Genomic DNA, 24,790 nt, shown 5'->3' on the forward strand with positions numbered 1-24,790 from the left:
CAGCTGGAATGCAATGGTGGCATGATCTCGGCTCACTGCAACCTCTGCGTCCCAAATTCAAGCGATTCTCCTGCCTCAGCCTCCTGAGTAGCTGAGATTACAGGCATGGACCACTATGCCTGGCCAGTTTTTCTGTGTTTTTAATAGAGATGGGGTTTCGCCATGTTGGCCAGGCTAGTCTGGAACTCCTGATCTCAGGTGATACCCCCGCGTCGGCCTCCCAAAGTACTGGGATTACAGGCGAGAGCCACTGCGTCTGGCCATCAGCATCTTATAATTTCTTTGCTAGTCTCTCTCTCTCTGTCACTTGGTTCAAAATTGGTACTAGTATTGTTGGTTTTTTTTAATTTATTTATTTATTTTTTTAACCTATAAAAAATGGATCAGCCCTTACATGCTACCATTATGCCAGATTTTTATCTGAAATTCTGTGACATTTGACTTCACAGTAGGGGTAGAGTTCAAATATGGAAACATAGTTATCCTCATTTTATTCCATATATTTTAAGAGCAGTTAGCCGCAGTAGACATATAATTCAACATGAAGGTGGTATGTTGTTAGTGGTCAGTCAGAAACACCATATGTTGCATAACCATGACATATGGTGCCAGATTACTACCTTGAAAGGAAGGGTCGAGTAAAGCAGAGTGAAATAATGTGCTGAACAGCTTAATAGGTGGAAAATGCTGCTGCTACAGTTTTATTTTTAGGAAACACAGAAGTAGAAATGTCAGAGTCTAATGTGATTACTGTATCTTTCCACTTGATTTTACTAGGTGACTGACCTTGATGATGAAGTTGGATCTCCAGCAGAAGAGTTTAAAGCGTTTGCAGCAGACACAGGGATGAACAGGAGCCAATCAGAGTACTGCAATGTGGGCACCAAGACATATCTGACCAATCACCCAGCTAAAAAGTTCGTTTTTGACTTCATGAGGGTCTTAATCATAGACAACCTCTGTCTCACCCCTGCCAGCAAGCAAACTCCACTAATTGATCTTTTGTTGGAGGTAAAGAAATGCATTTATATCTCTTTTGCATTATTTTTTAAATTAGAACATTAGTAACCAAGCAAGTTCTATGCCAAAGATTTTTTTTTTTTTTTTTTTTTTGAGACGGAGTCTTGCTCTGTCACCCAGGCTGGAGTGCAGTGGCCGGATCTCAGCTCACTGCAAGCTCCGCCTCCCGGGTTTACGCCATTCTCCTGCCTCAGCCTCCCGAGTAGCTGGGACTACAGGCGCCCGCCACCGCGCCCGGCTAGTTTTTTGTATTTTTAGTAGAGACGGGGTTTCACCGTGTTAGCCAGGATGGTCTCGATCTCCTGACCTCGTGATCCGCCCGCCTCGGCCTCCCAAAAGTGCTGGGATTACAGGCTTGAGCCACCGCGCCCGGCTATGCCAAAGATTTTTAATTCCTCTTGTTTATGTGTAGGCAGAACATGTTATAGGCTGTGCAAAGTTGTTAATCCCACATGTGCTTTAGACCCTATCAATTTGTTCTTCTTTTCCTTCCCTCAAAGATGTCTCTAATTCAGTCCTTTATCATCCTTTCTCTAGAAGCTGGCAGACTTCTTCTGTAAAAAGCCAAATAGTAAATATTTTAAGCTTGTGAGCCATACAGTCTCTGTCACAACTATTAAGCTACGTTGTTGTAGCTAGAAAGCAGCCATGGACAGTAAGTAAGAGAATGAGCATGGCAGCGTTCTGATAAAACTTTATCTACAGAAACAGCACAGGCTGTATTTGGCCCACAGGCCATAGTGTGCCAATCCCTTCCCTGGACATTAACAGTGCCTAGTGCCATTGTCTTCTTACCTTATAACTTCCTACATCAATTTATCTTACCTATCATTGCCAGGTGTTACTGTTGTCAGTGTCCTGTGCAGCTTAAGACATGGTGTATTGTACAGAATAGGTGCCCAGGATGCACTTGTTAAATTCCCCAAGGCAGCAAACTTCTAGGTTGCCTGCCTGCCCATTCTCCTGACAATTGATATGAATCAGCTGATACATCAGAAAATGAGAGTGGCTCTAAGCCTTTAAGTGACCTCATTGCTGGCTCTAGAAATTAGCTATCCCAGAAAAGTATTAAAAAATGTTTACCTAGAAAAGCCTGAAGATATCACAGAGAGATAATTTAATACCGTATAATTAGTTGCATATACATTAATGTTCTTTTGACCAATTCATGTAAATAAGGTCAAACAGCCCATGCCAGGGGCTCTAAAAATAACATGTTTTGTGAAAGAGTAGATCTGTGGAGAAGACTGCTTTTCTCTTTGAGGAACTTCCACTATCAGCCGTTTGACAGCTGAACCTGAGATTTTTTTTTTGTGCGCCCTCTAGTGGCTAGTACACTTAACTTATAAATAGCAACCTGAAAACCACATGTTTATCTTATCCATGTGAAAATATCTCAATTTGGTCAATTTTTAAAAAATCACTAGTGTAATTAGGGTACCAGTTATGCTAAGCATTTAACCAGGATGACAATGTTTAATAATGGCAGGAGAATAATTGGTTTCCTCACTAATGCATGTGGTAGAATTAAAAAGCAGGCCCAGTGGAACTTCTCCCGTTTGGAAACTTTAAAAAGCTCTGAGAAGAGAAATGACCAGTATCTCACTGTATATGGTAAAAATTTGAAGCATTTTGTGAAAAAGTGAAATAGTTTATCAGAAAATAATAGGATAAAGGCCAGAAGAGAAGTGTGCAAGAAAGCATAACTGATCAAAAAAGGAAAATACATACATGAAAGATATGGAATGACTGGAAATATCCAGTGATAGCATTTTCAAGCTTCTGGAACCTGAATAGCTAATTAATTAACCATATATAAATTGTATAATTGCCTTTTATTTTTGTTTTCTATATTTTTTTAGTAGGAAAAATTTGATATATAATAACATGTATTAACCTTGAAGTAAGGTTCTCTTTGTTGGGGCATGAATTTGCCCTACAGTAGAATAGTGCTTCATTATACTAGGGAGTAGGATTATAGTTCAGGGAAGAGCAGGGGGTGTCAGGATTGAAGTTTCCAGATAGATTATAAACTGCTTAGAGACCAACTTTCATGTGTTCCTTTGTCTCTCACAACAGTTAGCACAGAGACTTGGTGTATTCTGTCAGTACAGTAAGTCCTCGCTTAATGTCATCGATAGGTTCTTGGTAGCTGCAACTTTAAGCAAAATGACGTGTAACAAAACTAATTTTTTTCCTCATCAACCTTATAATAAAACTATGTTGAAGGAAACAATGTTATTTGAAGACCTGCTGTACATTGTTTCACTTAAAGTTGCAGTTGCCAGGAACCTGTCAATGACATTAAGTAAGGCTTACTGTATTTTTGAATCATTTAACTATTCATCCCTGGAAATTCCCAAACAGGAAGATAGGATACCATCTAATAAAAAAAACATAGAAATTTGCTTTTAAATATTTTGAGGATCTTTAATATACATATGCAGAATACATATACAAAAAAATTTTATGTTAATGAAATATTAACATTCTGTGTCTTCCAATGGTGTAACAATAAATTATAAACCTATGATTTTGAAAATTATGATTATGAAGTCTTTATCCATGAAGAGATTCAAGAAGAAAATTAGGTTGAGCATGGTGGCTCATGCCTGTAATCCCAACCCTTTCTTTCGGAGGTCAAAGCAGGAAGATTTCTTAAGGCCAGGAGTTCAAGACCAACCTGGGCAACAGGTGAAATCCCATCTTTGCAAAAAAATTAGCCATAGCCAGTGTTGTGGTGCGTGCCTATATCCTACCTACTGGAGGCTAAGGTGGAAGGATCGCTGGAGCCCAGGAGTTCAAAGTTGCAGTGAGCCATGATTACACTACTGCATTCCAATGCATTCCAGCCTAGGTGTCAGAGTGAGACCCTGTCTCAAAAAGAAAAGAAAAAAAAAAAAAGAAGAGAGAGAGAGAGAATTATCTTATATATTTACCATTTACCTTTGTGAAGGAAGGGACTTGAACATCTGAGTCCAGTAAACGTGAACCAGAGCATGTTCAGTCTTATGAGTGTTAGAATTTCATTATAAAAGTATCTACTTACTTGATTATATCTACAAAAGAACATGTAAAATTACCTTCGTTAGCGGTAAAATTCATTAGTATACAAATAGGAGATTTTCATTCATATAGACTGGCTTTAGTGTGACTGAGGCCAAATACAAGGGAAGTGGTGTGCTGTAGCAGAAAGCTAGAGCATAGGTTTGAGAGTAAGAAGTGCCTGGGTTTAAATTCTGGCCCTGGCCGGGCGCGGTGGCTCAAGCCTGTAATCCCAGCACTTTTGGGAGGCCGAGACGGGCGGATCACGAGGTCAGGAGATCGAGACCATCCTGGCTATCACGGTGAAACCCCGTCTCTACTAAAAATACAAAAAATTAGCCGGGCGCAGTGGCGGGCGCCTGTAGTCCCTGCTACTCGGGAGGCTGAGGCAGGAGAATGGCGTGAACCCGGGAGGTGGAGCTTGCAGTGAGCTGAGATCCGGCCACTGTACTCCAGCCTGGGCAGCAGAGCGAGACTCCGTCTCAAAAAAAATAAATAAATAAATAAATAAATAAATAAATTCTGGCCCTGTTGTTTAATGTATAAGCATGTTCATCTTCCCAAGCTAAATTCATTCTCTAGAGAATGATATAATTTACCATCTCTCTTACAAGATTACTGTGAGGGTTAAATATATGTACATCACCCAGCAAAAAGTATTTTGAGGAATTACATGTGTGCTGGATATAGCTGTGTGACCTTGACCAAGTTCAATTATCTTCACATCTATACAATTTACATATCTGTAAAATGATATAAAAGTGGAACCTCTTTCTGAGAATTATTGTGAAAACTAAATAAGATTTAATACTCATAACACAGTGCCCGACACTTAAACATACTCAAAAAATTGACTAAGTGGCCTGTGTTGTCTTCTATAGGGGTGCCTAGAGACTCTTTTCCTAGCTCCTGTTTATCAGTAACCTCTGCTGTCACCACTAGACTTCTGGAGAGCCAAATGAATTTGCTGCAAATAAATACTGTGGCAATAGGAAGAAAGTGCATGTGAACAGCTCAAACAGATTTGTGTATATCTGGAGGTAAAGATAATGAAACTGAGAGGGTGCTGACTTGCAGTGTGTGTTAGTCCAACCTCACACTGCTAATAAAGACATACCTGAGATGGGGTAATTTTTAGAGGAAAGAGGTTTAATTGACTCATAATTCAGCAAGGCTGGGGAGGCCTCAGGAAACTTACAATCATGGCAGAAGGGGAAGCAAACACGTCCATCTTCACATTGTGGCAACAAGGAGAAGTGCAGAGTGAAGTGGGGGAATACCCCCTTATAAAACCATCAGGTCTCTTGAGAACTCACTCAGTATCACAAGAACAGCATGAGAGTAACCACCCCCATGATTTAATTACCTTCCACTGTGTCCCTCCCATGACTTGTGGGGATTATGGGAGCTACAATTCAAGATGAGATTTGGGAGGGGATACGGCCAACACTTTTCTGACACCATAAGCACCTTACTGTGGTCTGAGGAGTTCACTGGACTCTATTCCAACCATCTTCTGCAAGAGCTCCCCATTGTCATACATCAGAGTGAAACCCACCCTGAGGAACTACAGGGACACAAGCAAAAAACAATGGCCAAGTGGGCAAAGAGAGCACCACAGAATAACTCAGAGAGGAAAAATCAGTCAACAGCAGACTACAGTCAGAATTAGGAGACTCAAAATCCTATCTTTAATGCCTTCCAGCCCATTACAGAAACAGGACAGAATTCCAAAGGCCTGCCTTCCATAGAGACTGTGCTGTTTACCCACGGGCAGCAGACGTGTACAGGCTGTCTGGCCTGTGTGTGGGACACAAAGATTCTGGGTAGTGTCCCCAAGACCTCGAAAAGGAGACTGTTTAAAGATGGATATGTTGAATGGCTGCCTTCATTCTGGTTGTCTGGTGGGCCAACCAGTCTTATCTAAAAGAATGATGAACAGATTGTAGCCCACACTCTGCAGATTTGCTCTTGTGCTTTTAACTTTCATAAGGTGATTTTAGTAGAGCGGGGAGAGTATGATGTAACTGGTGAAGCCATGGGCTTTGGCTTCACAGAAACTGAGAATTGAATCCTAGATGTGACTTGACCAAGTGACTTACTCTCTCGAAGCCTCAGTTAACTTATTTCTAAAATCATTAGTATCTTTTTCAAGGGTATTTTCCTGACTATATGAGATAATGTATATATATAAGCCCTATGTCTGGCACAAAACAGTAGTCCAGTGAATTGTTTAAAAAGAAAAAGAACATCTCAGAGACAACAATGCATGCTTTCATAAAATGTTAAGTCCTTGAAAAGTTAGACTGCTATACACCTCAGCAAGAACATCAAACTAGGCCACTAGGACCAGTCACAAGTATAAATTCTGGGTCCTCATCATGCGTGTAACAGTTTTATTGAGACAAATCAGAAGATTAAATGCCTGTTGATGAGTAAGTCAGTCTTAAATCCTTCTGGAATAAGAAAGAATATTATTTTAATAAAAATAAATTACATTCACTTCTGTATGTTTAGTAGTCCCTTTGTTTTACAGACTTCAAAACTTTTTCTAGTTAAGATTTGATAAGCCCTACTCATTACTACTTATCTCATTAACCACCTTGAGTTGATTATGAGCCTGAAAGAGTAACTTTCTTTTTTTGAGACAGGGTCTTGCTCTGTTGCATAGTCTGGAATACAGTGGCACAGTCATGGCTCACTGCATCCTTGACCTGCCGAGCTCAATCAATCCTCCCATCTCAGCCTCCCAAGTAGCTGTGACTACCGGCACACACCACCGTGCCAGACTTTTTTTTTTTTTTTTTTGATAGAGACGGGGTTTTACCATTGTCCCCAGGCTGATTTTGAACTCCTGGGCTCAAGTGATCCACCCACCTTAGCCTCCCAAAGTACTGGGATTATAGGCATTAGCCTCCATGCCCAGCCAGGAGTACCATTTTTTTCAAAATGTTTATGTCCTTCTGTGACTGCAGAGCTTTATTCCTTAGCAAATTATGATAACTCAAGCTATTGGATAAAATGGTCTCTGATGTAATTATAAGGAAACCCTCCTGTAACTGTTGGTCTGCTGTTAATCACTTAAAAGTCCTCACATCCTCTTCAGTTTATAGGGATAAGACACTCAATGTAGTATCAGCTTGAAAGGACTAGACAGGCCTTGGTCACAAGTCTCCTGCTCGCTATTGTATTAATCTGTTAACTACACAGGAAAATTTATCAAGATTAAAAACAACATGAGATGTTCTTCACTTTTTCCCAAATTAGTTTAATGACAAACCAAACTCCTAAGCACTGGTCTTCTTTTAATTCTTACTAGACCCATATTTTGTCATTTTAAAACAAAATAAGTAGTCTTATGCAGAAGAAGGAGCAATTTTCCTTACAATTTTAGTTTAGTGGTTGGCTTTTGAGAACTTAGGTTAGTGTTCTTGTTCTCAATATAGAACTTTTATTCTAGCTACTTTCTTAAAACATTTAACAGGACCACCTTGAAAATCAGAATAGAAGGGAAAGTAGAACAGCATTCTAAAAGCCCACTTTTGTAACATGGTCATAAATATAGTACCAGATCTCCCTATTCAAGAATAAGTAGGTTCTTCTATATCATTTGCAAAACCTCAATACTGTGCCTGAATCTAAAACATACAGATCTCTTTTTAAGAAAGGATGTTATGACATTTATTGAGTTGTTTAATATCCAACTCCTATCAAAAACCTGGCTGAAACTACTGGCATTTGAGGGTGACAAAAGGCTCTTTCCTACATCTCATCCCACTGTTGCCAGTTCCTTGCTGCTCACCGGATCAGATACTGGAAAGTTATGCACCTGGATTGTCATACCCTAATTACAAGTAGAATTGTTGTCAGTAGACTACAGTTTAACTTTGTGCTCGACACTTTAACATAAGATAATTTTCAGAATCATCTTTGCACATTGTAAAACTTAGCAAAGATACCACCTATATAGAGTTGTTCACTATCCTCCTCACAAAAACCCACAGAGAACATTCCTCTCAGAACAGTTTTAGGAAAACATATGTCTTTGCTGACCATCTATTGTGTTTTTCTTTCCCTCTTACTTTTTTTCATAAAAAGGTCTTGCTATATTGCACAGGCTTGACTCAAACTCAAGCAATCCTCCCACCCCAGCCTCCGTAGTAGCTGGGACTGTAGGCACTTGTGACACTATGTGTTTCTTTTTATAGACAATAGAAAGCTTTGTAAACTATTGTTTTCTTGACACCTATGAAGCTCAGAGCTAAATTTGTGCTTAATTTTTTTTTGTTACAAATATATTTCCTCTCCCTATTGACATGCCCTCTTGATTACTAGATTCTTGGGGTTTTTTATTTTAATGGCTTTATAATTCATTTGTTATTTATTTTATCTGTATTTCATTATAAACTGCCATATCTCTTTTGGAAGTGAGGTGTGCTAACAGTCAAATATTTATTATATTGCTAAACAGTTTTTATATAACAATTTTTATATAACAGTTTTTATATAACAATACTATATATATTTATATATAGTATTGTTATATATATATAACAGTTTTTATATAACAGTTATTATAACAGTTATATAACAGTTTTTATATAGCAATACTATATATATTGTTTATATATTATATGTTATATAATATAAACTGTAACCATATAATAAATATAATGTTTAGAATACTATGTTTTAAGAAATTGATTCAAAAGAAGATGATGTTTCACCTTTACTTTAAATTTTTTTTAATTCTGTAGTTAGAAAATATGTGAAAGTCCATAAGCATGTATACCATCTCTCATGGCATTTTAAAAATTTTATCAGTAGGATTTTTTAATCTTTTTAATACATTAGGTAATGTAAATATGATTGAGCTCATATTTTTTTTGTTGTTGGTTCTGTTTCTAATCCTAAATTTTCTTGATTAGGCTTCCCCTGAAAGGTCTACAAGAACTCAGCAAAAAGAATTTCAAACTTACATTTTGGATAGTGTGATGGACCATTTGCTTGCAGCTGATGTGTTATTAGGTAATTCTGTGTTTTTATTTTATAAAAATACCTATAATCACTTTCCTCTCTAAGCCCCAAGTAAAACTACTTTTTAACATCACCTTTTCTCTTTCCTTTTTTGTCTGGCTTCTCATACTCAACATTATATTTGTGAGATTTATCTTGTTGCATGTAGCAGGAGTCCATTGTTTTCATTAATATATTGTATTTCATCATGTGATTATATCAATTTGTCATTTTACTCTTGACAGACATATGAAAGTTTTCACCTTGAGATAATTTTAACAGCTGCTATAAACATTCATGTTCATATGGACCACATATGTGTATAATACTTACACATATCTATTGAGTATATACCTATGAGTGGAATTGTTGGGTCATAGGTATATGTATGTTATCTTTTTAGTATGGCTTCCAGGACATAGAGTCAAAACACATTGAAATGTGTTTTTTCTGTATGTCTATATCTAGTTACAATAAAAATATGAAACTTAATACATGTACAATGAAGCCAACATTTGTGTATAAAACAAAGTAGAATTATAAGAGAAGGAAACATAATGGGTTAGTATACTATATATGCTACTTTTGAGTTCCTAGCAATAATACTAATCATATAACCTCTGTGCTATTAAATTACAATTATTTCCCGAAGTAAATTTGCCAGGAAATCTTTAGTATTGTCTTAACATGCAACTATGCACTCTCAAAGTCAAGTCACAGTTTTGTACTTATTCTTATCAGTTTAGAGCAGTCATACTACACAAAGACACAACACAAATAATTTTGATTAATGGGGCAATTTAGCATTAGGTGAGAATAATAAAAATCAAATTCTGTGGCATTAGGTGAGAATAATAAAAATTATTATTAGCATTAGGTGAGAATAATAAAAATCGAACCTCCAGAATTTCTGTGGAGGAAAGGCTTAAAGCAGTGGTCCCCAAACTTTTTGGCACTGGGGACCAGTTTCGTTGGAGACAGTTTTTCCACAGACCGGGGCGGGGGGTGGGATTATGATTTTGTGATGATTCAAGTATTACATTTATCATTTGATTATCGGAAGGATTGTGCAACCCTGGATCCCTTGCATGCACGGTTCATAATAGGGCTTGCCCTCCTATGAGAATCTAATGGCACGGCTGATCTGACAGAAGGAGCTCCAGTGGTAATGCTTGCACACCCGCCTCACACCTTCTGCTGTGTGGTCCGGTCCATGTCCTGGGAGTTGGGGACCCCTGGCTTAGAGGAAGCATTCTGGTTAGGAGGAGGAGCTAGGAGGATTAGTCTGAAAGCAATATGTATATGCAAACACACTGAAAACACTCAGATAGCTTTAGAAAGAGAGCCAATGGTAATGATGGAGGGGCTAAACAAACCCCTCAACATTGATTATACTTTATTTTTCACAATTTTCCTGAAGCTCTTTTCTGTCTGTGTTACTTCACTGCTATTAGAGCTATACTCTAAAACAGTTTTGTTTTACAGTTTTACCCTTTATTACTTACACAAAATCAATTAAGAGCTAATAAACTGGCCCTTTTTCTCTCAAATGGAGAACACCTGTGACTGACAGTTTATGTTGCAGAACTGCTTGTTTATCACAGACTCTTGTTTAGGCAATAGGAGACTCCACAGGTAGTTTCAATCCATAACACTTTATCCTGCTGAAATTATTCATCCTGATTTCTGACCATTGAACGTCATTTTCTTGAAGTAGTACATAAAAGCTAGTAGTCATATTTCTACATGTTGTAGATACACTTATTTTTCCTTAGCCTTATTTTTTTGAGGATCTGATCTTGTGTTGCTAGATATCAATTTTCTTAGACATTTTTTTCCTACTGGAATTTAGGGGAAGACGCATCTCTGCCTATTACCAGTGGAGGAAGCTACCAGGTATTGGTGAACAATGTGTTTTATTTCACACAGCGTGTGGTGGACAAGCTTTGGCAAGGCATGTTCAACAAAGAATCTAAACTTCTTATAGATTTTATAATTCAACTAATTGCACAGGTAATCCATTGTCACTATCAGTTGTAGAGTACATGTTTTCCTATTGAAAACTTTGCCTATGGTATCAAAATTGTTGAAATGAAGTGTAACTAATAAGATAATGAATGTTAACATTTAATAAAAAGCTAAGCTTATTAAAAGTGAATGGAGACAGGCCAGGCACAGTGGCTCACACCTGTAGTATCAGCACTTTAGAAGGCGAAGGCGGGCGGATCACTTGAGGTCAGAAGTCGGAGACCAGCCTGGCCAACATGGTGAGACCCTGTCTCTACCGAAAATACAAAAATTTGCCAGGCATGTTGGTGTGTGCCTGTAATTCCAGCTATTTGGGAAGCAGAGGCAGGAGAATCACTTGAACCTGGGAGGCGGAGGTTGCAGTGAGCCAAGATCACAGTACTGCACTCCAGCCTGGATGACAGAGCGAGACTCTGTCTCAAAAAAAAAAAACTGAATAGACATACAGACTTTGAACCCCTCCCCATTACCAATTGCCTGGTGCCAGTGTGTCCCTTGTAAAGTTGCCTAGGTGTTATTCTTTGCTACCCCGATAGATTTAAATACCTTAATATGGTTTGGTAGGTTTGTACTGTATACTACATCCATGTGTAAAGGTTTACACAGCATGAAGAGTTGATATTAAAAGAATATTCTCTTACCAGTTGAATCTTTACAAAGTTCCTTGTAGTTTATATTCTCTTGAAGTTGTTATTTTTTGTGCATGTTCACAGTACTTTTAATTAAGGGTTTGGCCTGGTTTGGCACAATTGATTAATCTTATATAATACTTAATGTAGAAAGTAGGAAATAAAGTAGGAAATACCATTAGCATATGGTACACAGATGCATAGGCTCTCTCATGTCACCTAAGTCTTTTTAAAGGGATATATTTGTATTTAAGCCAAAGATAAAAATTCTCAAACGAGGGGATGAAATTAGAATGTCAAAAAAAATGATTTTAGTAACATCTTAATTTTTTCAGTACTTTTGAATAGTGATCATTTATCCTAACAAAATATATTTGTGAGGAGACTCCCCTAGATGTCACATCCTCGTGTTCTCAGGGAGACTGCTCTGCCCACAGCAGCGTTAGTGGCTCCCCTCCTTGGGAGCTGTTTTTTTTAATGTAGCCATCATATCATTCATTAAGTGGTATTCATGTGACTCATGGGTTCTGAAATCCATAGTAGCAAGAGCTTTGTATCTTTTAACTTAGCACCTTCATACTTAGCATGGCATCTGGTATATAATAGACCTAATAAAAGTTCAGGTGTGAATGATTAACAGGTGTTTTACTTTTGTCTATTGTACTAAAAACATATCTTCCGTGTCTTTAGTCAAAGAGAAGATCACAGGGATTGTCACTGGATGCAGTGTATCACTGCCTCAATAGGACCATCTTGTACCAGTTCTCACGGGCACACAAAACTGTTCCTCAGCAAGTAGCTCTGCTTGATTCACTCAGGGTCCTCACTGTAAACAGAAACTTGATCCTAGGACCTGGGAACCATGACCAAGAATTTATTAGCTGTCTGGCCCACTGCTTGATCAATCTACATGTTGGAAGGTAAATCCTTTAGGTTCAGTTTGCCATGTTAAATTTGGCTTTGATGTTATTCCAACAAAATTCTTCATTTTTTTGATAGTAGCCTTTCTTTTACCCTTATTCTGTTTTATTTAAACCTTTATGCAAAAAGGTAAAGGGCAAGTGTTGCATTTTTGCAGTGAAATTATGGGTATCTTTTTTCCTTTAACTTAGTTTTCTACACCTGTAAAATTTCCCATTATCACCATATGTCACTTATGTAAGGCAGTTTGCTTTTAAAGCAAACAAAATACATACCATTGAAGTCTAAGAGAAGTAAAAAGTAAAGCTCAATGCAGTGTTATGTGTTAAATGAGTAAAATTAGTATTTTCCAGTTGATTGCTTTGACAGATATTTCATTAGAGTCTCCCGGGGCCAAGCCTTGAATTAGGGGGTGGTACAAAATGTGAGTAAGATAGACCCTGTGGCAGCCTTCTTGAGGGGAAACAGCTAAGCAAGACCAGTCAGCTGTATTGAGTGATCTGCTAGGAACAACCCAGTGCTTTGGAGGCACATAAGAGGGGCCCCTAACCTGAAAGAAATACCTGCTGAGCTGCAGCTTGAGACCTGGTTGGGGAGGACAAGAGAATGGAGACAACTGCTACTGGAAGAAAGAACAGTCTGTATGAATGCCCAGAGGGAAGAAAGAGTGGCACCTTAGGAGAACTGCAACTATTTCACTACAGAAGCAGAGTAGTGAGATATAAGACTGGAGAGAGGACACAGGCATATTAGAAAAATGTTAGTTGAATGAACATTTTGTAATTGTTAGGTTAAAATGTTCACAATAATCAAAAGGCATATTAAATATTAAGGTAATAATCTTGATGCTATAGATTAGTCTAATTACATTTAGTCAAGTGGATTTATTTGATCACCTCTTAAAAATGGCATCTTCCTGGCAAACTAGAGCTCTGTTCTGTGCATCTGCTGAGTAGACATTCAGTGTCTGCTGGTAATGGAAATAGAGTAATTCTTAGTTACTGTAGTCTGCAGCTAATCATTTCCTTCATAAAGTTTAAACTGACTGGAATTTTTCAGCAACGTGGATGGATTTGGACTGGAAGCAGAAGCCCGCATGACCACATGGCACATTATGATCCCCTCTGACATTGAACCAGATGGTAGTTACAGCCAAGATATTAGTGAAGGTAATTGCCTCAACTTGGGATGTTTTTAAATTGTTGAAGTTGTTTTATCTCCAGTTTTTAAGACATAACCAACAAACTGGCTGCAGAAACTGCCAGCATTGATAGCAACTCTCCCAGTAGAGCAACCTATACATAGACAAAGCGTCCCCTCATGCCAGTAAGAGTAAAGCACAAACCAGTAATGTTGCTAAGCTCATCATTTCTTAGTAACACTGTGAGATTTGGTGGTGGTATTAATATTTACATTTGCTTAAGTTCAAATACTACCTTGGAATTAACTATAAAGAGAACTGCCCAGTGGTAATGCTAGGCATATCACATCAGAGTAGGCAAATATTGCTTGAGACAGGTTATCAATAGTGCTATTTTTTATTCTTCTTTATACTCTCTCTCTCTCTTTTTTTTTTTTTTTTTTTAAAAAAAAAAAAAACAGAATCTTGCTCAGTCGCCCAGGCTGGAGTGCAGTGGCACAATTTCAGCTCACTACAACCTTTACCTTTCGTGTTCAAGTGATTCTCATGTCTCAGCCTCCTGAGTTACTGGGACTGCAGGCGGGTATCACCATGCCTGGCTAATTGTTTTTGTATTTTTAGTAGAGACAGAGTTTCACCGTGTTGGCCAGACTGGTCTCAACCTCCTGACCTCAAGTGATCCACCAGCCTCGACCTCCCAAAGTGCTGGGATTACAAATGTGAGCCCACTGTGCCCAGCCCCTCTCTTTTTTTTCAATCTGGTTTTCCCACTGATCCTGTAAGCATTGCATATTGAAGTCCTTGTATGGATTGATTTCTTACTTCCACATGTTTAGTGATAAAGAGAAATCACTCTGGTAGTGTTTTTCTCCTCAGAAATACTGTGCAATAGTTTTACATATGGTTTCATTGTCAGGAAGCCCAGCACTCGTTTTAATTTCATTCCTTCATTTAAACATGAATTTATTCTCTGTTCTTTCACCAAAATGTTTTGAATCCTAAACACCAAAGATGTGGTTATTATTTTCACCCCCTGAGGAACTGGCATTGGTTCTCATAGCAAGGTCCTCACAATAGCAACATCAATATCATTTGGGAACTTAGTAGAAAAGCAGATTCTGTTGCCCTACTCTGACCTACTGAATTAGAAACCCTGGGGTGAGGGACTAGCAGAGCTTGTTATCACAGGCCCTCAGGTGATTGCTGAGGGCTGACTGGTCTGGAGGAGGTGTCAGGCATACAAACAAGGAATCCAAAGTAAGAATGAATTTCATAGTAAAAGTCTTCTCAAAATATTTCTTTTCTTGTGCAAAATATTCAAGAATACTAACTTAGTTTTGAACTCACCTTAAACATTCAGATCTAAAAATTACTTTTAAATGGGGGATAAGTTTTTAATCTAGAAAAAGTTAGATAATTACATGTATATAATTTCCAATTTTATAAATAAAAATGTAGTTCTTTTGTATGAATACAAAGATATTTTTAATGTTTTCTAAATAGGCAGCCACAGTTTGAGTTGTCTAAATAACCTTTTCACTGGGCTAGATACAACATGAGCTTTTTTTTTTTTTTTAAACAATTAAATATTGTAGTCAAAATTCCTACATGTAAACATGAAGAAAAATAAAAACTAACTTTATGCCTTGTTTTGGTCATTTGCTTGCTTGTTTGTTTGTTTGTTTACTAGGGCGTCAGCTTCTCATAAAAGCTGTCAACAGAGTTTGGACTGAACTGATACATAGTAAGAAACAAGTCTTAGAGGAGCTGTTCAAAGTAACTCTGCCTGTGAATGAAAGGGGCCACGTGGACATAGCTACAGCAAGGCCACTCATTGAAGAAGCTGCCCTGAAGTGCTGGCAGAATCATTTGGGTAAGGCCTATAGAGATATTATGACCGGGAGATTTACATTTGGCTGTCATATATGGGTATACTTTAAATATGTGATTACAGCATTCCCAAAAGGATACTATAAAGTCAGTAGAAATGAAAATCAATATAACAACCATTCTAGAATGATTATACTGAGATCTTACTTTTCTTTGAGTTTTTTTTTGTATCTGAGGTATGTTATACATTAGGCATTTTTGCATTCAGAATGTTATACATTGCTAGCAGCTCTAGTATGGTCACTGTCTTGGCTACAGGTCAACAATCCCTTAACTATAATTTTGAAATTCAAAAAGCTCTGTTTTTTCATTAATTTGGTGCCAAAACTGACTTTATAGCAGAACCTAACTTATTTTTCTTTGTCCTACTTGGTATGGGAATATTCATACATTTTGTTGCAGTAATATTGATGTATTAAATTATAGCTTTTTACTGTAGATTCTCTGGTGCCATTGTATAATCTACAGTGTATAAGCTATATAACCTTTTAAAAATCCAAAACATTTCTAAGTTGCGAAGTATACCCAACACCAAAGATTTTAATTAGGTGATTATGAATTATTAATATAGAAACTCATAGTTAAATGTACATGTTATTACAGAGCTGTGAAGTTTCAACCAACTGTAAGTTCAGGTAATACAATAATTTGTAAGCAATCATCCTTAAACAAGATTACCAATAAATAAATTTGTGATATCTAAATGTAATGTCTGCATCTGTAATATGTGCTGCTTTTGTTAACTACAGCGTTGTAGTTTATAACTACATATGAAAGTTTTAAAAGGAAGATTCATAAATGGAGAAATTATAAAATAATCTAATTTAATTTTTCATAGCCCATGAAAAGAAATGCATAAGTCGAGGAGAAGCTTTAGTGCCCACCACACAGTCCAAATTATCCCGTGTCAGCAGTGGCTTTGGTCTTTCCAAGTTAACAGGATCAAGAAGGAATCGAAAAGAAAGTGGTCTTAATAAACACAGTCTTTCCACCCAGGTACTTTTTTAGTTTCATTGATGATATTATTAGAAATTTATATTTCAAGGTTTAGTTGTAGTATTTTATATAATATACTTAACATGTACAAGCAGTTGATTGGAAATGAAACTTTCCTGTATTTTTGCTTTAGAATAAAGATAGAAGTAATCCAGACTATGGGAATTTCTCTCATTTTCTTATGATAAAAGTATTTATTAGTGCTATTTACTTATACACATCTTATAACTGGATAGAAGATGAGATATAGAGATTAATATATGATCAGACTATGGATAATTTTCTCTCAATTTTCCCAACTTTCAGTAATGTTATTACTAATAATTATATAAATTTTAAGGCAATAGCCGAACAAGTCTTTTTAAATTTTTAGACTTGTTGTATATACCTATGATTGATGGTTTTTTAAAAGCTCATCTGCCTCCAGCATTAACTTCTTCCTCCTACTTCCTTCACCATTCCAGAATCTAAGTGGCAGCTATGAAAGGGTCTGAGTATGTGTCAGCCATCTCATGCATCAGGTTAGGTTTTCTAGGAAGCAAACTCTGAGATGGAGTTTAGTGCGCATAATGTATATTAGGGGGTGCCCTTGGAATCAATACCTGTGGAAGGGAGAAGAAAGCAGGATTGGATATAGGGAAAAGTCAGGCTGCAGTGCTGGTCTAGTGACAGCCTCAGCCAAACTAAGTGGAGCTTTGAGGACAGAATACCCTCTTAGAATTGACCTCCATTAAGCTGAAATATGTGATTCTTCTCACCCCTAGATCGTTGAATGTGGGGCGCCCCATCTTCCTTCTGCAGCTAAGGCCATCCCTGAGGGTGTCGACAGTAGCCCAGAAACGTGGGCAGCAAGCCCTTCCTTGAAGGGGGTTGGGGGGTAGGAGAGCATGCAGATCTGTGTCCATCACACAAGCATGGAATTCATTCCGAATTTTTGTTTTAGTTTTCTGTGTTGGTGCTTTTGGCAGAATTTTAACCAATTATTTAGCATTAATTTCAAGGGTAATTAACTATTTTTTTCCAGAAATCCATGAAATATTAAGACTCTTTTTCCATCCATTGTTAGGAGATTTCGCAGTGGATGTTTACTCACATTGCTGTTGTTCGCGACTTAGTAGATACACAATATAAAGAATATCAGGAGGTAAGGATTTATAATCATCATAATGGTTTGTTTTACATTTTTTGTATGTAAAAGGTCTCTGTTTGTGCTGGTATCTCTCTGCCCATTTTAAGGTACTTGCTGGACTGTATTCATCATCAGATGATGGTTTTAATTATTCCTGCCATCAGATACTTTGGCTACTGATTTTAGGATGGAAAATTTTAATCTTCTGTCAACAAACTGCATTTCAAAAAGCAACTAACTGAAAATGAGCCCAGCTGAATTCTGTTGACATTCACTACTGACACATTACATGTCTTTGTTCCTAATAAAAATAAAAATGTAAGGATGAGCCTTCTTTTTCAGGCTTTTAACAAGGAGATTGTGAAAACATGCATCCAAGTCTCTGAGAAGTCTCTTAAAATTGTAAAAAATTACAAGATTAAATGAAATTATTTTTTACTACCCTACAAGTGCTTGGTGATTATGTCAGTGAAAAATAAATTTATTGAAATTCTCTTGGTAAATTCATAATTACTCAAAAGCTTATCTTAAATGTTTTATTCTCAGATTAGCTATTCTGGATCTATTAAAGGTTTCTGAATGGTTAACTGCTAATATTTTATGGATATCACACTAGATCCTTAGTTTCCCCAACCAAAGAACATATAAGTACTACTGTGATAGGTAAATTTTTAATTATTTACTCAGTAATCTTTACTGACAGTTATGTTTTAGAAATCTTTATTTTTAGATTTAAATTGTGTATACTTACATTCCATGAATCGTTGGGCAAGTTATTTATCATTGTGTACTGTTGAAATGTTACATATTTGTCATTTGATAGACAAGAAGAACTTGTACTGTGACATAATTTCCTTTTAAGTAAAATGGTTTGAATCTATCCCAGTGGCCAGGAGAAAATGGTTTCTCTTTGATTTTTGTATGAATGTCAAGTTTCCTCTTAGTGCTGCATGTTTATATTCTTCATCTAAAATCTTTGGAAATGTTTACCTAGTTCACCAGTAATCAAGCCTGTTGGCACTTTTTCTTCATCTGATTTCCTAGACTATCCCCCGTACATGTTGTGGTAGCTATTTTCCAGTTTGGTGTATCTTTAAATTACCATATGTATTTATTAGCGCACATAGGGCTAACCATTTCAATATATTTTCATCGTAATATTACCGTCTTTCCTGTGCCAGATAAACAGACTTCTTTGAACTCTCTGTTCCACTGTATTGCACGCTCTACCCTATACATGTCTGTCATTTACTTGATGCTTTAAGAAGTCCACCTTCTACAACAAACCCGCTTACTTTAACCATAAACGAATGTAATTTTACTTTTATAGGATTAACTGAAATGGTGTGGATTGTGTTTGTTTCCAAGTAATAACTTGATTTTCAGTGACTTGTAGACTTGTTACTGTTACTCCTGCTTTTGCTTGAAAACCGACCTGGACTCTTTCCTGTCAGCGTCAGCAGAATGCCCTGAAGTACGTGACGGAAGAGTGGTGCCAGATCGAGTGCGAGCTGTTGCGGGAGCGGGGGCTGTGGGGCCCTCCCATCGGCTCCCACCTGGACAAGTGGATGCTGGAGATGACAGAAGGGCCCTGCAGGATGAGGAAAAAGATGGTGCGAAACGATATGTTTTATAACCATTACCCTTACGTGCCAGAAACTGAACAAGAGACAAATGTGGCGGTGAGTATGCAGAATTCAATGATCACACTGGCTCTTTCAAGTTTTTATTTTCCTTTGTAAGCATTTTTTCTCTATTAAGTCAGTTACCTCAAATAGCTCATTTAAAAAATTCAACAAACTCCATTGAATTGATAACTTCAGAGTGGAGGTGGAGTGAAAAGATGCAACAGTGCAAGAAGGAGACATCATGATAAAGAGGTTTATATCAGAGACTCCAGACCCAGACTGCCCAAATTTAAGACCTGACTCCACCACTTTGCTATTATGGCTGGGTTACGGGTCATTAAACCTCTCCGGGTTTTCGTTTTGTTATGCCTGAATTTGAGCAAATAATGGTTCCACCTCATAGGACTATTGGGAGGATTAAGTTCATTAAAATTAGTTAAGTGTTTAAAATAGTGTCTGGTCCAGAATAAGCACTATATATTAGAACACATGAATCTTCTAAGTAGCTCTGATCATATAAGGTGAGGCACCTTGAATTGTTCCAATGCCTCTTGGTTTTCTCTGACGACCACCCTAGCTCCATTTATCTTGTACTGATTGGTTTAACCTCAGTCCTGATGCTAATGTAGATCTTAGCATCAACCTAAGTGTCCATCAGCAGAGTAACATAAATAAAATATGCTATGTTTACATAATGGAATAGTATTCAGCCTTAAAAAAATAAGGAAAGCCTGTCATTTGTAACAGTGTATATGAACCTGGAGAACATTATGTTACATGAAATAAGCAAGGTGCAGAAGGACAAATACTACATGATCCATCTCACTTATATGGGGCATCTAAAACAATCAAACTCAGAAGCAAAGAATAGAATGAAGGTTTACAGAGGCTGAGAAATGAGGGGAATAGGGAGATGTTGGTCAAAGGTTACAGTTTCAGATAAACGGGAGGAATACATTTTTTTGAGATCTATTACATTCCTAGTGACTATAATTGATAATAATGTATTGTACATTTCAAAATTGCTAAGAGAGTACATTTCAAATGTTCTTGGCGCAAAAATTGTTAAGTATTTGAGGTGCTGAATATGTTAATTAGCTTGATTTAATCATTCAAACCATATACATATAACATCACTTTGTATACCATAAACAATTATAATTTGTCAATTAACAGTAAAATTTCTAAAATAGTAATATATGTAGGTCTTAGCTCCTGCTGATAGTTATTAAAAGTTTAGAAGATAGCTCCCTAAAGTCTGCTTTTCTCAAAGCTATTCAATTCTGTCAAGAATGCCATACTTGATGCAGCTGTGCCTTAAAGCACTATAATTTCTAATTCTGGAGCACTGTAAAAAAGGTAATCTACCCATATTTTTGCAGCCTATTACTAGCACTTACTTTTATAAGAGCAAAGCAACAATATGATCTTTTAATTGTTAATCTTTTTTCCTTAACAATCTATTAAGAATTTAAGACATTAGCAGTTTGATAAAGTATTTCTTATTGAGTCAATGCTTAAATTGAATCCATTCAAGAATACTAAAATATAAATATGCTTTCCCAAATATATGACCAACTCACTGTTTAGATTTAACTGAGGCATATACTTTTGAATTATTTTTACAATAACCATAATATTTTTATCTGTGCTCCTTTCCTTCCTTGTAATAATGTCATTTGTTTACAAAAGTGTATTTTAACTTCTATATCAGATAAAAACAAAGTACCCTATTAAGAGTTCACACCTACAACCGTAGTATCATCAGCATTTTACCTAGGCAAAGGAATTCACCAGCCTGTGAAATCGAAACAGACACTGTCATAAATAAGTATGTACCAGATGGAACTTATTTATTTAACAAGTGGGTTACATATTGGAAAATACAAGACAGTTGAGAAATGTTGGAGATACTTTCACCTAAAAGGAAAAAGCAGTCAGGAAGGAGAGACAGTTACAGAATATAGAATTCATGCTGCATAGTTCATGCACAAATCAAGGTCAAGATTAATCTGCTATGGTGTAATTTTCTGAAATAATTTTTATTTTAGTTTTAGTAGTTCACATATTTTGTAAATTTGAAATGCCATTAAATGTCCACTTGTATCTTTTGGAATATGCATCTGGCAGTGTTAAAAACAAATTTTCAAAAAGTTATAATATCTATTATCCCACTGAATTCTACCATCAAATCAAAAAAGAAGAGCTAATATTTACAGAGCACAATGAGCTAGATCAAGCTTCTCCAATCCGAGGCCCAAGGGTCACATATAGCCCAGGATGGCTTTGAATGTGACCCAACACAAATTCATACACTTTCTTAAAACATAATGAGACTTTTGCCAGGCACGGTGGCCCACACCTGTAATCCCAGCATTTTGGGAAGCCGAGGCAGGCAGATCACCTGAGGTTGGGAGTTCAAGACCATGCTGACCAACATGGAGAAACCTCATCTTTACTAAAGATAGAAAATTAGCCAGGTGTAGTGGCGCATGCCTGTAATTCCAGCTACTCGGGAGGCTGAGACAGAATCGCTTGAACCCAGGAGGCAGAGGTTGTGGTGAGCCGAGATCGCACCATTGCTCTCCAGCCTGGGCAACAAGAGCAAAACTCCATCTAAAAAAAAGAGAGAGAGAGAATTTTTTTTTTTAACGTCATCAGCTATTGTTAGTCTTAGTGTATTTTATGTGTGACCCAAGACAAGTTTTCTTCCAGTATGGCCTAGGAAGCGAAAAGATTGGACACTCCTGAGCTAGATGCTCTATGGAGCAGTTTGAATTCATTTTGTTTCAGTCTCATAACAGCCCTCTGAAGTACAGTTAATACTGTTATCCCAGTTTTACAGATGAGAAAATGAAACCTAGAGTAGTTAAGGAACCCCTTCTAGGCTGCAGCTGCGAAGTAGTAAGGTAGGAGTATAGTTCAACAGTCCCTTAGTAGTAGAATCACTTTGAAAAAGAAAAGATTCTAATGTTTGCCCATTTTATGACATTATCCATTGATAGTGAATGTATTCCATGTTAGGTTTTATCTCTCTAGTGCTAACAAAGTACCTAATACTTAATGAATATTGAGTGAATGAACTGCCAGCACTCTTGTCTTCCCTAAGTTATAGACTTTTTTCCTGTGCTTTCTCTTTAGCATTCTATAGAATTTTCCTAAATCTAAAACTTTTCCACTAAAATGGCCTCGAATGCAATTTTATGGGCCCTGTAGTTTATACAGTTTAGGAGAGGGCTCTATAAGAAAAAGAGTAAAAATTATGAATATAAAATTAGTAGGGCTTTGTTTCCAGGGATTTGAAAGGGACTCATGCAAGTGAAGGCCACTAAAGTTTAAACTACCTTAACTTCATAGTAAATCCACCTCTGCCCTGATCTATATTAAAAAATATTGCCTCCCAGAGTTAGAGATCAACCAGTTCTTTCCTTTAAACTTCCATGAATTTGTTGCCCTCCTTGCATGCATGTTTAATATAGTCAGTACTTTTTGTGATATAATAGGTTTGTGCCAACCTAAAGTTGCTTTTGAAGCCTCTCCTGGTGCAAGGGCATATGATTTGATCTTTTGCGTTATTGATTAAAATAATTGTTATTTCTCAGTAACATTTCCATGTTTTGTCCTGTCACTTACGCTAAAGAATACAGTGGTGATTAAAAAATTAATTTCTGTTTTAAGGTCTTTGATTTGTTAGAAATAAATCAGGTGATTTTTTTTTTTTACTCATTAAAGTTTTATTTCTTAAACTTTGATAATGTTACATACTGTATAAAAAATAGCTTACCTAGTATAAGTTTTGAATTTTATTTATTGATTTTAAATTGGATGTTTGTGTATAGAATATGGAACATACTCAGACTTTACAGCATTGAAAGTTTATCAACTAAAATTATTGTAATAAAAATTGTAATAATTATTAATATCTTGAGAAAAATTAAGTACATGTGGAAAATTCTGTATTCTCACATAAAAATGATTTATACTTTTGACATAGTAACCTTCCTTGGGGAGTAATTTTCATAATTAAAAGAGCTGAATTATACTATAATTCTGTATTTTAAACAAATATTATAGATAGTGTAAGATGTAAGCCTGGGATGTGCTGAAAATTCAAAATCTGGTTGTTCCTCTGAATCCTAAGGGAGGAAAATAATGCATATTTTGCCATTTTAAAAAAATTGTATTTAAATATTAACTAGGCTTTAATTATATAATTCCCTTATTTTTAAAGAATAATAATCTCAAACACATTTACTATTCTTTGCAAAGTTCATTAGGGTGAAGACTTTGCCTATTAAGTTAGGGTTACTCAGGGGCAGGAAGCTAGTCAACTTTTAGGTTCCTTTTCTAACTAGGAGAGTTTCTTGTGGCTGCCTCAATACGTATTTTTATATAATGTGTAAATGTCACGAGACTTACAGAAACTAAGCAGCTCATTTAGAAAATTTCATTGCCAGCATTATAGAAACATTTGAAGTAAAAGGACTATAAAATTATTTTCTAGAAATTCTGACTTTGAAAAATATAGGTTTCTATGTAAACAATTATAGTAATAATTTAATGCTTTTTTAAATAAAAGGAAACCAAAATAATGCTAAAATTATTGGATAACATATTTACTATTGAGTGCTGGGCCTTTTAGTAAAATAAGAACTGGTTAATCAATCAGTGAGCAAATATGTATTTAATTGGCGATGTACCATATGGTGCCAGGAAAAATATAAGAGTATACTTAGTAGACCCTGCCTACATCCTGGCTGGGAGTATATATAGTGAATGTCACAGGTGTGACATTGGTAATTGGTCTGTTTTGTTGTATTTATTTGTTGCATATCTATCCAACAGTCTGTCTTATATTTTTATTCATTTGTTTTAAGACAAGGTATCGCTCTGTTGCCCAGGCTGGAGTGCAGTGGCGATCTTGGCTGTCTGTAGCCTCGACCACCTGGGCTCAAGTAATCCTCTCGCCTCAGTCTCCCAAGCAGCTGGGTTTACAGGCATGTACCACTACGCCAGGCTATTTTTGGATTTTTTGGTAGAGATGGGGGGTTCGCCATGTTGCCCAGGCTGATCTTGAACTCCTGAGCTCCAGCAATCCACCCACCTCGGCCTCCCAAAGTGCTAGGATTATAGGTGTGAGCCACCACTCCTGGTCCTATCTTGTTTTTGTTTGTTCGTTTGTTTTGTTTTATGAATTTCAGAGCGAGTTGAAGAATCAGTTTTCTTCACTTTCATGTGCATATTATGAGTTCAATATTTGTTTACAATTCTTTTTTTCCTGAAGGAAATTTTATATACCTTGAAATATACAAATCTTAAGTGTACCATTCAGTGATTTTTTTTTCTT

General features: G+C 36.7%; 1 protein-coding gene and 1 long non-coding RNA gene across 14 annotated transcripts in view; one reads left to right on the top strand and one right to left on the bottom strand.

Moving 5' to 3' along the window:
• Window positions 1–24,790, top strand: part of WDFY3 (WD repeat and FYVE domain containing 3) — a 309,189-nt gene that overhangs the window by 226,894 nt on the left and 57,505 nt on the right. For all 13 annotated transcript variants that reach the window (XM_045392358.3, XM_045392361.3, XM_074039773.1 and 10 more), the window contains 9 exons: window positions 778–1,011; window positions 8,994–9,093; window positions 10,934–11,094; window positions 12,429–12,658; window positions 13,719–13,828; window positions 15,491–15,673; window positions 16,529–16,686; window positions 17,753–17,830; window positions 19,270–19,497. In XM_045392358.3, the coding sequence (XP_045248293.2) occupies window positions 778–1,011; window positions 8,994–9,093; window positions 10,934–11,094; window positions 12,429–12,658; window positions 13,719–13,828; window positions 15,491–15,673; window positions 16,529–16,686; window positions 17,753–17,830; window positions 19,270–19,497 (1,482 nt within the window). The remainder of the gene's footprint in view (window positions 1–777; window positions 1,012–8,993; window positions 9,094–10,933; window positions 11,095–12,428; window positions 12,659–13,718; window positions 13,829–15,490; window positions 15,674–16,528; window positions 16,687–17,752; window positions 17,831–19,269; window positions 19,498–24,790) is intronic.
• LOC141410297 (uncharacterized) lies at window positions 2,055–3,934 on the bottom strand. Its single transcript, XR_012434825.1, has 2 exons — window positions 3,313–3,934; window positions 2,055–3,122 (listed from the first exon to the last, which is right to left on the bottom strand). It is a non-coding gene; the product is annotated as an uncharacterized lncRNA (long non-coding RNA).

The sequence above is a fragment of the Macaca fascicularis genome, chromosome 5, assembly GCF_037993035.2.
Source record: "Macaca fascicularis isolate 582-1 chromosome 5, T2T-MFA8v1.1".
NCBI lineage: Eukaryota > Metazoa > Chordata > Mammalia > Primates > Cercopithecidae > Macaca > Macaca fascicularis.